The sequence below is a fragment of the Peromyscus maniculatus genome, chromosome 8 (genome assembly GCF_049852395.1).
Source record: "Peromyscus maniculatus bairdii isolate BWxNUB_F1_BW_parent chromosome 8, HU_Pman_BW_mat_3.1, whole genome shotgun sequence".
Classification (NCBI taxonomy): domain Eukaryota; kingdom Metazoa; phylum Chordata; class Mammalia; order Rodentia; family Cricetidae; genus Peromyscus; species Peromyscus maniculatus.
Window position 1 is genome coordinate 44,315,558 of NC_134859.1, and position 15,464 is coordinate 44,331,021.

The following is a 15,464-nucleotide window of genomic DNA, read 5'->3' on the forward strand; positions in this document are numbered from 1 at the left end:
CAATTTCAACAGGTCATTCTGTCCTCTATTCCCCACCTCCCAAGACTCATGAACCCTCCCCTTGGGTGGAGAGATCCTGGGTTAGAAGAAAACTCTACAGTTTCCTGCAGTAAGAAACATTTTTCTGTCAAAGACACTTAGTCCCACAAGTGCTTATATTTCCTGAGCCCCCTTCCCCTTTGGGTGACTAGCCCTTCATGTCATATTGTGAAGTTGTGTTGCCACCAATGGGATGAAATGCAGTCACCACCTAAGTCAGGGTTAAAAGGCAGTGAGTGGGCATTTTGTTGAGTATTTTTGCTGTCTTGGTTGGGGTTCTGGTGCATTCATTTTTCAAAAAGAAATCACCAAATCTCACTGTTTCTGTGTTCCTTTATGCAACACTGCAATTATTCTCTTCCCAACACTTCCTTCATCCCTCTGTTTGGGACGCTCTCTGCAGGCCCAAGATACGTAGTCTGGCCCCTGCTAGATGCAGACTAAGTGCTTGAGAACAATTCATTTCTCCCTCAGCAACCATGTGGAACGTGGAGAGACAATGTATTTGTATGGTGTGTTTTGCTGTCGCCAGTCCGGGGCCCTCCTGGAGGCCGGCGTGACCCAAAGAAGCGTAGGTCCTTGTCATCCGGATGCTCACTGCCTAGAGCCCCATTTTCACACGGCGCTCGCTGGCGTCATCCGTTCTTCCTGCCATTCCCAGCGTGTGTGTGGGGTCCTCGTTGGTGTTTTGACCCTTCTCCGTCATGCGAACTGGAAAAGGATGACTGAAATAGGTCCGTTACTCCAGGCTACTTAATTTAGCGGTCCCGACACCTGTCGCCTAGCAACAACTCGCCCGGCGGCGCCCAGTGCGCAGGCTCAGAACCTTTTCCCGCTCGGCCTCCCGGGCGCGCAGCTGTGACGCAAGCATTTCCGCGACTTTCGGCAGTCACCGCACGCGTGGTCCCATGGCTTCCTCGGGGGTGGCGGGTGGGAGACAGGCCGAAGATCCACTGCAGCCACCGCCCGAGCTGCTGCCGGAGTCCAAGCCGCCGCCGCCGCCTCAGCCTCTGCCGGTCGCCGCGCTCCCGCCGCCGCCGGCTCCGCGGCCTCAGTCCCCCTCGGGCGCCAAGGAGGAGAATTACTCCTTTTTACCGTTGGTTCACAATGTCATCAAATGGTAAGGGCCTAGGAGAGGTCAAGACGCCAGCTTTCCCGGCCTCGGGTGTTGCTCGTTCGGTCGGAGCCGCCGAAGCCTGGGCTCTCTCTGGGCCACGCCCCATTTTCCCAGGGGGGCCCACGGTCGCCTTGGGAGTTCAGCCACCTCCCAGGCCTGGAGAGCTGCACTGTGCACCCGGGTAAAGAAGCCCACGTACCGAGCAGATTCACAGGTTCTGCGGTGCAGTCCTCGTCTTCGTATCCCAGATCCCGCAGCGTCTTGGAGATGGCTCTCAAGTCCTTACACACTTAGTCTGGAGGCGTTTGTTTGTTTGTTTTTGTTTTTCGGGGTAGTGTTTCCCTGTGTAACAGCCCTAGCTGTCCTGGAACTCGCTTTGTAGACCAGGCTGGCCTAGAACTCACAGAAATCCTCCTGCCTCTGCCTCCCGAGTGCTGGGATTAAAGACGTGTACCACCACGCCCGGCCACCTGAAGGCAATTTTATACATATGTAGTTTTAATTTACCTGCATTTTGACTGTTCACACGAAGCCTAGTGTGGAATTTCCCACTTGTAGCATTATGTGGGCCCTTAAAAGTTTTCGAACATTGGTGGATTTTAGATGTTAAGATTAGAGAGTCTTGCCGGGCGGTGGTGGCACACGCCTTTAATCCCAGCACTCGGGAGGCAGAGGCAGGCGGATCTCTGTGAGTTCGAGGCCAGCCTGGGCTACAGAGCAAGATCCAGGACAGGCGCCAAAACTACACAGAGAAACCCTGTCTCAAAAAACCAAAAAAAAAAAAAAAAAAAAAAAAAAAGATTAGAGAGTCTCACCTTGTACACTGTTCCCATTTCAGTGTTAGATAGCATCTTTACCAGTGTGGCACTGTACATACTATGGATGTATACTGGAAAGGAACCAGCGATTTGCCATCACAGGACTTACCAGTTAGAAGCAGAGAAAAACAAACATAATAGTCTATCGTTTTTTAAAACTGGAGAGGGGAGGGGTAATGCTAGAAAACATTTGAAACAAAGACACGGAAGTTGCTCCACATGATTATGTCCCAGTGTTAACTACTCTAATGGAACATCCAAAGATGTGGGTGTCATGTTTTTGGCCCAGCATCTCCAGTCTCCAAGATGGCTTACATTTTTTGTTGTTATCCCATATATAGTTGTGTCAGTTCCAAGAGGTACACTGTTGTACAAGCATTCTCATCTCAAGTGTGCTTTGATAAACTTGGGTGGCCCAGGACAGTCACCCCCTGAGGCCCCTTGGTGCTGTCAGGATTCTTGGTCACAGTAAGAGAGAGGTGGATGGTTTGGTGGGTGAGGATACCTGCAGTGCAAGCAAGGACCTGAGCTTGAATCCCCAGCACCCCCATAAAAAGCCAGTCATGGCTGCTCATGCCTGTGACCCCAGCATTTCAGGGCAGAGACAAACAGGTCTTGAGAGGTCTGGCCAGCCAGCCAGCCTGGCTGAAACTGTGAACTTCCCATTCATTAGGAGACCCTGTCTCAAGGCAATAAGGTGAAGAGTGACAGAAAAAGACACCCTACCTCGGCGTGCCTACCTGCACACTCACAGGCATTCACAGACCTGAATAACAACCCCACCTCCCCCAAAACACACATACAAGGCATACCACACAGATAATAAACAGAAAAGAGTCTTGGTAACATGGGAGGTATGAAAGTTGCTGCTGGAGTATTAGGACATCTGTTGAAAGGGGGAATTTTATTTATATATGTGTGTGTTTGAGACAGGGTTTTGCTACAAAGCCCAGACTGCCTTTGACCTTTTGATCCTCCTGTCTCAGCTTCCTGCGTGCTGGGACTGTAGGTGTGTACCATTACACCTAGCAACTGTGAATCTCTTAGTAGGAAGGAGTGTGCTTTAAAAATCACAGTAAAAAGTTCAGTATAGTAAATGCATAAACTAGTGACATCGTTATCATTATCAAGCATTAGGCACTATCTGTAATTGTATGTGCTGTACTTTTATACATCTGGCAGTAATTATTGTTTTTTTTTCCACAGTAGTGTGAGTGATGTATTCTGCTGCAGAGTTACCACAGCTACCGTGTTCCTAGGCACATTTTGGTTACATTATAACCATTAGACTATCACTGTTTATATGATCTGCCATTGACCAGGTTATTCAGCGCTGACTGGATAGCCACAGGACACTAGGTGCAAACCCCTGAACTTGTAACTTCTGCTAAACCATTAAATACTAAAAGTGAATTAAGACAAGATTACAATACCAGTCATGTTTATGAACATTGACATGCCCTTAGATGTTTCACTGATATGGAACTGCCATTTGGCCTAAACATCTTAAAAGCCAGCTTCATTGGAGCTGAGGCAGCCTAGGTCCCTTGCTGTTGGTGGCTTGGTGCTTGCCTTAGGATTATCATTGCTGTGATGAAACACTATGCCTGAAAGCAGATTGTGAAGGAAAGAGTTTCTTTGGCTTACACTTCCATTATCACTGGAGGAAGTCAGAGCAGGAACCTAGAAGCAGGAGCTGATGAGGAGGCCATGGAGGAATGCTGCTTAATGGCTTGCTCCACATACCTTGCTCAACCTGCTTTCTTTTTCTTTCTTTTGGTTTTTGGAGACAGGATTTCTCTATATAGCCCTAGCTGTTTTGGAACCAGGTTAGCCTCCAGGTTGGCTCAGAGATCCAACTGCGTTTGCTTCCCGAGTGCTAGGATTAATAGTATGGGCTACCATGCCCAGCTTCAGTGTGCTTTTTTACTAGAATCTAGGCCCATCATCCTAGGGGTAGCTCACCCACAATGAATGGGCTGGGCCATCCTGTATCAATCACAAATTCAGAAAATGCTTTATAGGCTTGTCCTCAGCCAATCTTGTAGAAGTATTTCCTCAGTTGAGGCTTCCTCTTCTCTGATGACTCTGGCTTGTGTCAAGTTGACATAAAACTAGCAGCACAGTGCTCATGTGCAACTTTTCAAATGACCACAAAGCTTTGGTTCTCACGTTAGACTCTTGGCTTCAGACAACACAAACGTCGTGTTTGTGGGGTAAGGCGTACCGTCCCCTTTGTGATAGCTTTTGGTGAGACAGAAGAGAGGGAGGCAAGCAAGCAAACAACAAGCCCTCACATCTCAGGCAGTGCTGGAGTGTTGGGGTTATCCAGAGTAACCTGGATAGACACGGAAAAATTAAAGCACAGATGGGTGCCCATTCACCCATACTGCAGAGCGGATGCTCCCAAGCCAGCAGAGCGCTTGGGTTGGTTGGGCCAGCCTTAGGGACAGGAAGTGAGATGTACCAAGAACATGCGATGGACTCAGAGGGTCTGAGTTCAAGTCTGTACTGAGGCTCACCTTACCATCTTTGTAAATACTTAACCTTCCCAGGCCGTCATTTTCCTGTCTATTCATCAGTAGATCCAAATGCTGGGCATGGTGGTGCACACTTTTCCTCCCAACACTCAAGAGACTGAGGCTGATCTCTGAATTTGAGACCAGCTTGGTCTCCATGTCTAGTTCCAGGCCAGCTAGGAACAATAGGTTCAAACTACAGCTCTGTGGCTTTTGGCTAGGTAGCCTTGGGCAGGTAACTCCACTTCTCATAGAACTGGGGGAACTCTAAGGTGCATGCCTATGAAAGATGGCAGGTTGATCATGCGGGCTTGTCTAAAAGGATTTTTTTTTTCTTTCTTTTTTTGGTTTTTTGAGACAGGGTTTCTCTGTGTAGCTTTGGAGCCTGTCTTGGAACTCACTCTGTAGCCCAGGCTGTCCTCGAAAACAGAGATCGGCCTGCCTCTGCCTCCCGAGTGCTGGGATTAAAGGCGTGCTGGGATTAAAGGCGTGAGCCACCAACACCCGGCCTAAGAGGATTTTATATTTTATATTTATTTATTTAGCATAAGAAGAGGAAGGACAGGCAGTGATTGCTGGAAAACAGCTGGCAGGGGCTAACTCACCCACTGACTTGGAAGTAGCTGCCTTGACCATGTATGGCATCCCCACTCCTCAGGGCCTGTAGTGGTAGAAAGGAGGTAGTCTAAGAATGGGGAAGTCTAAGAAGGACACACCCACAGTCCTGACTCCTCCCCTGCCCGAAGCAATCAGATAATACCCTTCTTCCATCCTGTGGACAGTGAAACATTGCTCTGCTCAAGATTGGTCCTTTACAAGGTAAGCCAGAGTCAGGGTGGGATACTGCCTACTTCGGGGCTGGGAAGGAAAACCAGCTGGAAATGGGGTATGAGCCCCTCGGGCACCCCTGCAGTGTGGCTGCTAGCCTGGCAGAGAGTAAGGTATCCTCCTGGAGTGTCTGACCAGCCAAAGGGAAAAGACACTGGGAAAGAAAAGGACCCGGGGGAGAAGAGCCTTCTTCAAGAAAAACCAGTTCCGCTCATCCTACAAGAGTGAAGATGTGTCATTCCTACTCAGCCGTTAGCAGCTGACGTGTAAGTATGTGACTGGCAGCTCTGGCCACTAGGCACGTAAAAGAAACTGCAGCAAGAAAGACAGCCCCCAGGCGGAGGCGGCGCACGCCTTTAATCCCAGCACTCGGGAGGCAGAGGCAGGCAGATCTCTGAGTTTGAGGCCAGCTTGGTCTACAGAGCGAGCTCGAGGACAGCCAGGGCTATTACACAGAGAATCTTTGTCTCGAGGGTGGGGGGAAAGAAAAGGAAAAAAGAAAGACAGGATCCAAGAGAAAGCAGAATGCTCAGAGAGGTACTGCCAGCTGGTACTGTCTCCATGAAAAAATTAGGTCCAGTTTGAAAGCTCTGGGATATTGGGTGAGTTTTTAGGCAAGTGAGGGGAAGAGATTAGGACTATGGCGGGGACGGGAAGGAAGGGACTTGGGAAGCCTGGAGTGGCAGCTCAGGGTGAGTGCTGCCACTGAGTTTGATACTCCAAGAGGGAGGAAGGTCGGGTAGACAAGCCGTGCACTCAGGACTCCCGAGGGCACAGTGGCTCAGTGTGCTGTGTTCAGCAATCCAAGGGAAGAGGGAGATGGTGGAGGAGCCAGGACACTGAGGGCAGCATTTCCTTTGGAGGGTAATCCTTTTTGGAGGACTAAGCTGCCAGCAAATCTTACAGGCTGGGAGTCGGGGATGAGGACCACCCTAGTGGTCCAGGGTGGCTCTGCCAGGCCCGGATGGATGCCGTGTTCTGTGCTTCCCTCAGCAGCCCTTGAGCTGTGTGCCCCCCTTTTCTAGGATGAGTAAAGACGGAAAGTCTGAAGCAGAGGACATAGCCTTGTTCTAAAAAGCTCAGCATTAATTACATCATAAGGGGGTATTAATTAACAAAAGGAACAGTTGCCACATATAACAAGTTGTGGCTGCTGGAAATGCCTTAAGTTTCTTCCCTGGGTTTATATACGTGTGTGTCTTTTCAGAAAGTCATAGAAATGGGAACCAGGCTGTCTTGTGCCATTTCCTTAGGCTGCTGTAGATTCCATCCTGTGCACATGCAAAAGTCTATCTCATTAAGGGAGCTGCAGAGAATCCCATCTGAGATGCAGCCGGTCTTCACATGGAGGCATTTTGGTATTTCATTTTTGCAGCAGGCACCATGCTGGGATGAACAGCCCTTTGCTTGAGCTGGAGTGAGGTAATCCTCAGCCATGGAACCTCTGAAGCAGGGACATGCAGTTTCTATTTTGACAGCTACTGCTCATTCATCTTTTTAGCTGACTCCTCCAAACTTCAGATCAGGCTACTTCAGTTAACTTGAAAACTCTATTAACCTGAAATGGCCCATAAATCTGCCACCTGAGAAGCACTAAGACAGATTAAAGATCGATTCCATAGATGGACAGTAGGAAGTAATCTGTCTCCTAGTCCTCTCCACTGCCTCCCTCTCCCAGATCTGTGCATAATTCCACGTAGGACTGAGTCATCAGTCCTTGAAATGTTCCACCCAGTGACTCTTAGTGCATATGTGCTCTGCTCCTGTAGTTGGAGTTGAAATGAGTACGTGGGTCTCACTTTCTCAGTGCGTTCTCTGGAGTCTCCAGGAGAAATTTCTAGTGATGTGGTATGTGAATATAACATTCCAGTCACTATTAGCAAAGTTGGAAAGAATGCATCGATTTATGCTTCTGTTACCAGTGTATTTCTCTTTTCCCCGTACCCCTGCTGTTACCATTAATCTTTTAACTGGCTAGTCTGATAGACAGATAGGTCAGAAATGATAGTTGATTGGTATATTGTATTATTTTCAGTATATCATCTTTTTCATATGCAATTTTAATTTGTTTGTTTTGAGACAAGGTCTTACTATGTAGCTCTGGTTGGCCTGGAACTCACTATGTAGACCAGGCTAGCCTTTGACGCAGAGCTCCACCTGCTTCTGCCTCCTGAGTGCTGCATTAAAAGGTGTGCACCATCATGCCTGGCTTGCAGTTTTAATTTTCTGTTACTGTTGTTTTTTGTGCCCTTCCCTGCTAGTTTCCTGGGCTTCTATTGAGGCAGGCTTCTCATCTCTGCCTTTCAGATGTAAATTCCCAGGTTGTTGACTCTTCTTTCATTTTTGGTAATGGTCATGGTGATTTTTTTTTTACTACTTCAAATCGTGATTTCATATAGTCAGATTGGCTCAGCTTTTCCTTCACAGCTTCTGAGTGTGAGTCTGTGTTTGTTCTTTTTCTTGTCATGTGACAAAACCCTACAGGGTAGGAACCCTACCAGAAGATGTCTGTTTTGGCTCACTGAGAGTGTTTGTCCATCATGATGGAGAGTTAGGCAAAACACAGTTGCATCTATCTATCATGATGGCCAGGAAGTAGAGAGAAGGAAGAAGGAAGGGGCCAGGGAGGGACAAAATACTTCCCAAGGACATGCTCCCAGTGTCCTAATTCTTTCAGCTTTGTTCCCCGTACCCCGTAGTTTCTAGAACTTCCCATTAATAGTGTCACTAAGTGTTTAAAATATTAGCCTGTAGGAAACATTTTGTATCAAACCTAACAGATGCTTAGAAAGGCCTTGGAACTCATTCTAGAGCAGGCTAGCCTCGAACTCACAGAGATCCACCTGCCTCTGCTTCCCAAGTGCTGGGATTAAAGGCGTTCACCACCACTTCTTAACTAGTCTCTTTGCCTTTAAAGTCTCTCCAATTCATTCTGTGGGCGTTATCAGGTTCATTTTTCTCTGCCCAAATTTTTCTGGAGTATTGTGCACTACAGTACCTCTCTGTACTGACACTCAGGAGACTGAGCTAAGGGAGATCTCATTTGAGGCTAGCCTGGGCTACATGGTGAGACCATGCCTTTAAAAAAATGCTTCACTCAGTTCCCTTTTCCCAAATTGAGCCCAGACTTTTAGCCTTTTATTTAGGGGTCACAGCAGACCATATCGTATGCCCTGACTGGACAAGCTGCCACTGCAGAGCCGGGTAGTTACATGTGTTTTTGCCTGGGCAGAGCACTCATGGAACCTTTAAGGACTTATCTAGAGGCCACTCCTACACTCAGGATTTTGTGAGCCAGAACTTTCCACTGCACCCTGTGACTCCGCCTGGTACCTGAAAACTGTGGCTGAAACAGCCCTGCTTAGAGTTGGAGTCCAGACACTGGCTTTGCGCCCATCGTCTTTCCCATAGTTGAGTGAACAATTATGTGAACTACATGTTTGCTAGGCCTGATGGTGCAACCTTGTGATCCCAGCCACTGGGGAGGCTTGGGTGAGAGGATTGTGAGTTCAAGGCCTACCTAGGCATTAGAAATTGAAGAGGCCTGAGGATGTAACTTAGTGGTTCAGTGTTTGTTTGTCAATCATGAAGCCCTAGATTCAGTGCCAGTGCTAGAATTTACAGGCTGTGTACTTACTTATTATGTTGAGAGAGGGTTTCTCTATGTATCCCTGGCTGTCCTGGAACTACTATATAGATTAGGCTGGCCTTGAACTCATAGAGAAGTGCCTGCCTCTGCCTCTCAAGTGCTGAGATACAGGTATGTGCCACTACACCTGGCCTGTTTTTTGAAGTTTGAACGAATGAGGAGAGGAAATGCTTGTAAGAACTATTATAAACCCATTCTTTGAGGCCTTCCTTTGTATATAGTGAAGCTACAAAGGACATAGACAAGAAAGGAGGAATAAAGTGTAGTCTTCAAATTCAGCTTGTCTCATCTGAGATTGAAACTAAGCGTCCGAGCCTACCAATTCTGAAGTGAGGTGTTCCTGCCTGGATGCCGCTTTTTGGTCCACCCAGTTAGTAAGTCTGTTGATTTGAGTACTTAAGCAATGTGGCTTTAATTAAATGTCATACTTTTGTCAGATGTCTTAGGTTGCTAGTGGGTACAGGAGAGCCATTCTTGTTGACCCAGCACAGGGAGTTCAAGTGACGGCTCAGGCATCCCTCCCGCCCGCCCATGCAGGTCAGCAAGACCTCTATTCTGGGAACAGGGTGTTGCTGACCTGCCTCTTCCCACACACAGGCTCCTTGCCAGCTGAGGCCTGCTGGGCTGTGTAGGAAGTGCCCCTACAGACCATGTCTGGGATTCACAGTTCCGCTGCCCCGTGTCCACTGTGTCCACCCTGTGTCCACCCAGTGCCCACTCCTTCCGCTGTGTTCTGGAGCAGAAAGGGTACCATTAGAGCCTGTCTGGAGACTGTTTGGAAAAGCTGCATCCTGGCCTCTACGTCTGTTCTTTTCAGACTCACAGTAGAACTACCCAGGCCCTGATGGTAGTTCAGGGTACTTCATAAGGGCGGCTTCCCCAGCAGAAAAGACAGTAAAAAAAAAAAAAAAAAAAAAAAAGCTGCCTGGGAAGGAAGGGGTCCAGGAAAGAGTAAGTTAAGAGTGCTCTCCTGGTGGGCTCCTTCACAGTTGAATTTGCCAAAGTATGGGTGTGTTGGGGTGGAGAGCCACCCCCAGCTCAGACTTGGATTTCTAAAGGTGGGTGGGGCAGAGAGATTAGGAGGAGGGGAGGACTTGGGTGTCTAAGAAGCAGTGGCAGTAGTTGTCTGAAGTGTGTGGGGGAGGGGAGTTGGCTGGACACATGGCTGGGAGAATTGGAGAGGGCCACCTTAGGTGTGGGGGCTGCTGTCCCCTTGAAGGATGCAGGCAGAGGCAGGCAGATGGCATTTCCACTGTGGATGCTTGCAGGCTCCCCCGACTCTGGGAGAAAATCTGGATGCTGGAGGAGGAGATAGACTTGGAAAAGAGGGCTGTGGGAGTTAGTCGCTGGAGTGAGGGAACAAGCCCACAGGCATGCTGTAAAGCAGTTTTTTCAAACTTCTCTAAGGAACAGAATCTTCTGTAAGTGATCACTAAGAGATTGAAAACATCTGCAATCCTGTGGCAAATGAAAGCTAGTGTGGGAAGTCCAAAGCCACTGCACCAAAGACCTGGTGGATGTTGGCAGAACTACAGAGAAAACCAGATCACTGCTAGGCAAGAAGTAGCCACTAATAGCCAGATAAGATTGCTCCCAGTCAGGGGAGAGACAGCCATGAGTTCTGAGGAGATATGTGTTTAGGTTTAGGAAGGGGTCTTCCTGTGCCGCTTGGACTGGCCCCCAACTTGGTCTTCCTGCCTCAGTTTCCCAAGAAACAGGGATTATAGGTGTGTGTTGTTGTGCTCAGAGGGTATTCTGTCAATATATATGAAAATTTATATAAAGCCTTTGACCCAGAATTCTCCCTGGTAGGACATTATCTTTCTAGAATACTTGCACAGTTATACGAAGATGCAAATATACGATGTCCATTGCCATTTTAATGAATTACAGGCATTCCAGATAATGGTCCATAAATATTTTCACAATGTAATCAAATGCATATTAATGTGGAAAGACCTCCAATATGGATTAAGTGAAAAGACAAGAATGGGAACCATATTTGATGTGCTTCTGTCAAAATAACGAAAGTTACACATGGTTGTATGTTAGTGCACATTTTGAGATGATCTACAACAGTTTACATCATATGCTAACACAGGTGTCTCTGAGACTGGGACTGAAAGGACTTCCCTTTTCCAAGCCTTGATATCGATCACTTTGAATTTCTTGCCTCCGCATCTACTAATATTTAAGAGAAACATTTGGGGACGTGAAAGCCGCTGGAGTCGGTACAGTGGGAGAAAAGGCTGAGGACAGAGACGACTGAGGGGACTAGCCCCAGGGTAGGTCAGCAGGGCCGGGCATGCTTCTGAGGGCGACAGAAGTTTGTTGGAAGAAGACGTAGGCAGCCAGGTCAGGTTACCCGGAGGTGAGGAGAGTGACTGGCCGGTTTGAGAGGTGGTTGGCCTGCTGACCCCTGGCCTCCTCTTGTTTCTGCACTGCTGGAGGATACGCTGCTCACTTGTTGCCAGTTTGTTTCTGTGCCAAAAAGAAATTGGGGGAAATCGGCATTTCTGAGATGCACCCATTGTTCCTAGCTTTTGTTCAAGAGCCTGGGACTTGTACCTGAGTGCCTGTGCTGGCTGCTAAAAGGATGCCCTGCTCTTCATGCCCCCATGGCCGTAGTATTTCTGCCCACCCTTTGAGAGAGCACAGGAGGTGGACGTGGTGCTCTAACTTTGTCCTCGTTTGGATGATCTCCATCGTTCCTGACCTAGTCTCTCTCTTCCCTTCTAAAGTTGGATGGTGACTAACGCTGAGCACAAAGGCAGGCCCATTTAGCGCTTTCGACTTTTATTCCCTCACTGTGGAGCCTGACCCTTTTCTTTAGGCCTGGGGATTTCACTGTTTCACAGTCATCCTTCCATAGCAGGGTCCCTCTTGGTTTGAGCAGGTTCCTGAATAGAGTGTTTTCCTCACCCCGGGACTTCTGTGCTATTTACCACTCCCAACTAGGGCAGGTGAAGAGCCTGCTGCAGACGCCTGCAGTCCATCTCCTCTCCAGGCGCCTTTCTCCACGCTTCTCTTTCCTGAAGTCTACCCCCTCCCCCAAAGTTCACCCGGTAAAAATGGATCTGTTGAGTTTGGAGTTTCAGAAGTGAGCATCTTACACATGGCCCACACTTGGCTTTCTAAATTAGAATTTCTTCAGGGCTGGTTAGGTTTGCTTCAGGAACAATATTACTATAATCCTCCTTTCATGTTTTAATTATGTGAGGTTTGTTGTTTGCTTTTAATATATGTTTCTAGACTTACAATGTGAACCAGATTTCTTAAAAGAGGATTTAAAATTCTGACACCTGATCAGTGGCAGTCCTCCATGTCTGTGCTCTGAGCTGGAGCTTGTTCCAAAGCTCATCTGTTTCCTTGCTTCCATGGTGATTCTTTTGTTCTTAGGGTTTTTGTTTTTGAGGGGGGTGTGGTTTTTCAAGACAAGATTTCTATGTGTAACAGCTCTGGCTGTCCTGGAACTCGATTAGTAGACCAGGCTATCCTTGAACCCACAGAGATCCGCCTGCCTCTGCCTCCCGAGTGTGTGCCACCGCCCAGCTGTTAGGGTTTTTGTTCTTGTTTTGCTTTTGCTTTGATGGCAGGAGTGGGGATCTGAGTGGGTCACAGCTGTGAAAGGACATGAGTGATCCACTTTCACAAGGAACTTGACCCAGAAGAAGGCATTTGCAGAACCACGGTAGAAGAGAAGATCTGTCTCCTGAGAACTTGCAGTGACTTGTAGCTGAGTTAAATTCATGACTAGCGCGATGGGAATTCGTCTTTGTTAACTAAAGCCTAAGCCAGCATCACACCTCAGTGAAATGAAGGTCCTGCTAACTCAAAGTCTCCTGGTTGGCCTGAGGTCAGGTGGAGCAGAGCATGCCAGCAAGTTTGCTGTTCTTTGTTTGGGGTAGCAGGCAGCTGGTGATTGGTGCTGGTGCGGTCATTAGCGTGCTGTGGCCTTGCTCTCCAGGCAGTCACTCTTTGGACAGGTGGTGTTTTGAAAACTTAGTTTGGTGTACTGTGGTGGGTGCGTGTGTATGGTTGGGGAGGCCAGAGGAGGGCATATGGATGTCCTGCTCTCTCACTCTTCCTGTATTCCCTTGCACAGAACCTGAGGCTTGCTACTTTAGCCCGTTGGCTTCTGAGATCTGCCTATTTCTACACCCCACCCCACCTGTGCCCTTCTACTTTACATGGGTGATGTGACTCCAAACTCAGCTTGTCATACTTGGGCAAGCATTCTTTAGCCACAGTTGTTTCCTGAGTTTACTGCCCTGTGCAGAGGGCCAGGCCAGCGAGACACCTGTGATTTGTCAAATGTGCTAGTCAAGGGACTGTTTGATGATCTAACTTAAAGCTAAAGAAAAAACCAGAGACCAATCCCTCTCTTCTGGGGTGGGCATCCTAGTCAGGGGGCAGACATGGCAAACAACATTCTGAAAGGTATCAGAGGGTGTAGAACAAGGAAGCCCCTGTGGAGATGAGCTGCACCTGCTAATAACTGACTGCCTTCTGCTCCCCCTGCCGCCCATAGCATGGACAAGGACAGCCCAGATCTCCACCAGGACCTGAATGCTCTCAAAACAAAGTTCCAGGAGATGCGGAAGCTCATAGGCACCATGCCCGGCATCCACGTGAGCCCTGAGCAGCAACAGCAGCAGCTACAGAGCCTCCGGGAGCAAGTCAGGACCAAGAACGAGCTTCTGCAGAAGTACAAGAGCCTCTGCATGTTTGAGATCCCCAAGGAGTAGGGCCAGCTCCCAGGACTGCTGCCAAGGGACTGAAAGCTTCACCCGGTCCTGTCCAGCTCCTTGGGAGCCCTTCTCTAAACTATGAGGCCACATGTGGCTGGTGGGGAGCCTCAGTGGCTGTACTCAGCCTTGACTAGCTATGCCCAGGCCCCATCAGCAGATCTAGAGGGCACAGGAGGAGAGGAGGACGCGTTCCCGTCTTTCCCTCGGCTCCTCCCGCTCCCGATACCATCAGTGGGTATCAGGTACATACTGTTCCCGTTAACAGCAGTTTCATGAAGCATTTGCATAGAGTTTGTGGGGTAAATTAGGCCTGCACTCAGATGGCATGAATTTAATATAATTAAAGAAGGCTGGGAGAGTGTGAACGTTGTTTTGAAAGGCCAGCGGGTGGGTGGCTTCTCCCCGCCAAACAGTTCACTTCCTTTTTTGTTTGAGCTACTGAATGAAAGTGTATCTCCGGGGCGTCTGCCCAGAGTCCTGCCAGCCACCAACTCCAGTTTCCAGCCTCCTGCTTACTAGCCTTATAGGCTCTTGCTCCCTTTATCTCCATCACTCCAGGTAGTGCTCAGAATAGCCAAAGCACTGCTTGCCTGGGGCCCTTTGTTCTTCCCACGCTGGCTCAAAGAGGCTGTTAAGTAAGCAGCTCTGCCCTGATTCATAGGCCCTGGCTTACAGCGTCATCTCCCCTCTAGCCAAGGAGTCAGCCACATTCGCTACCCTGCACATGGTCCCTGCACACTTCTGGTTTGAAGCAGAGTGGTTGGAAGGGGTAATCGGGTGGTTTCTCAGCCAGGGGTGGGTGTGTGGTCTGAGTTAGGTCTGAAGGGCAGGGGGAGCTAAGCCTGGAGGTTCCATAGCTGTGCTGTAGAGTGTGCCCAGCCAGTCCCAGGTGGAACACTGTGTTCTCTCCCTCCCAGGCTGTTACACTGAGGGCAGGGTGGCCCTTTCTGTCTCGGGAGTAAGGTGAGAGTACCCAGTATTGTTTGGATCTTGACATGAGCACAGCCTGGGCTGACCAGTTTAGGACTTAGCAGGTGCCTGCCAAGTGGCCTTGTTGGCAGGAGTGCTGGCTGGGATGTTTTTAGCAGGGTTCTGGTGGCATTGTCTGTCCAAGATGCCTCACAGTTGGGCCCTGGGATGTGTGTAAGAGGGTGTTGAGTTCCAGTCGTTTGGGCAGAAAAGAGGGCTCTGAATTTGAGTGGAGGGTGCCAATTAAGCCGCATCTACTTTGGAACTGTTATATAACTGAATCAGTTATTTTCTAGGAAGTTTGAGCAGTAGGTGAGCCAGTTTTAAGGCTCTGCCCGGTTTCTGTGAAGCACAGAGCACATGAAATGAAGGAGCTTCAGATCCTCCCATAGGCGGAGAGGGAAGAGCTCCTCAGAGGCTCGAGGGATGGAGTCTTCTCTGCTCCAGTGTGCTGACCTGTCATTTTCAGACATGTAATTAAAGTGTGCTCTGCTCCCAGGACACATGGTTTGCCTGTCTTTTTTCTTCCCCCAACAGTGCTAGGAGTCAAACCCCAGGATTTCAGGTTTTTTCTAATTTATGATGGATTAGAATGGACTGTTGATAGTGTAGAAGCAAGATGGCTGCTCCTTCCTCCACCCAGCAGCATGTGCATCCCGCCATCCGTTTGTTGTTAAGTGAGTGTTTTCCTGTGATTTGAGTGGTACAGTTCCTTGAAAGTGGCCCTTCCCAAAGCAGGGCTGAAGCCTCCCACCCCAGGACAATCTTGAGCAT

The 15,464-nt window shown here is 48.8% G+C and overlaps 1 protein-coding gene across 1 annotated transcript; it reads left to right on the forward strand.

Moving 5' to 3' along the window:
• Positions 1–891: 891 nt before the first annotated feature.
• Med9 (mediator complex subunit 9) lies at positions 892–15,191 on the forward strand. Its single transcript, XM_006973619.4, has 2 exons — positions 892–1,159; positions 13,502–15,191. Exons 1-2 carry the CDS (start codon positions 948–950, stop codon positions 13,716–13,718), a joined length of 429 nt encoding a protein of 142 aa, XP_006973681.1. The 5' UTR covers positions 892–947; the 3' UTR covers positions 13,719–15,191.
• The last annotated feature ends 273 nt before the right edge of the window (positions 15,192–15,464 follow it).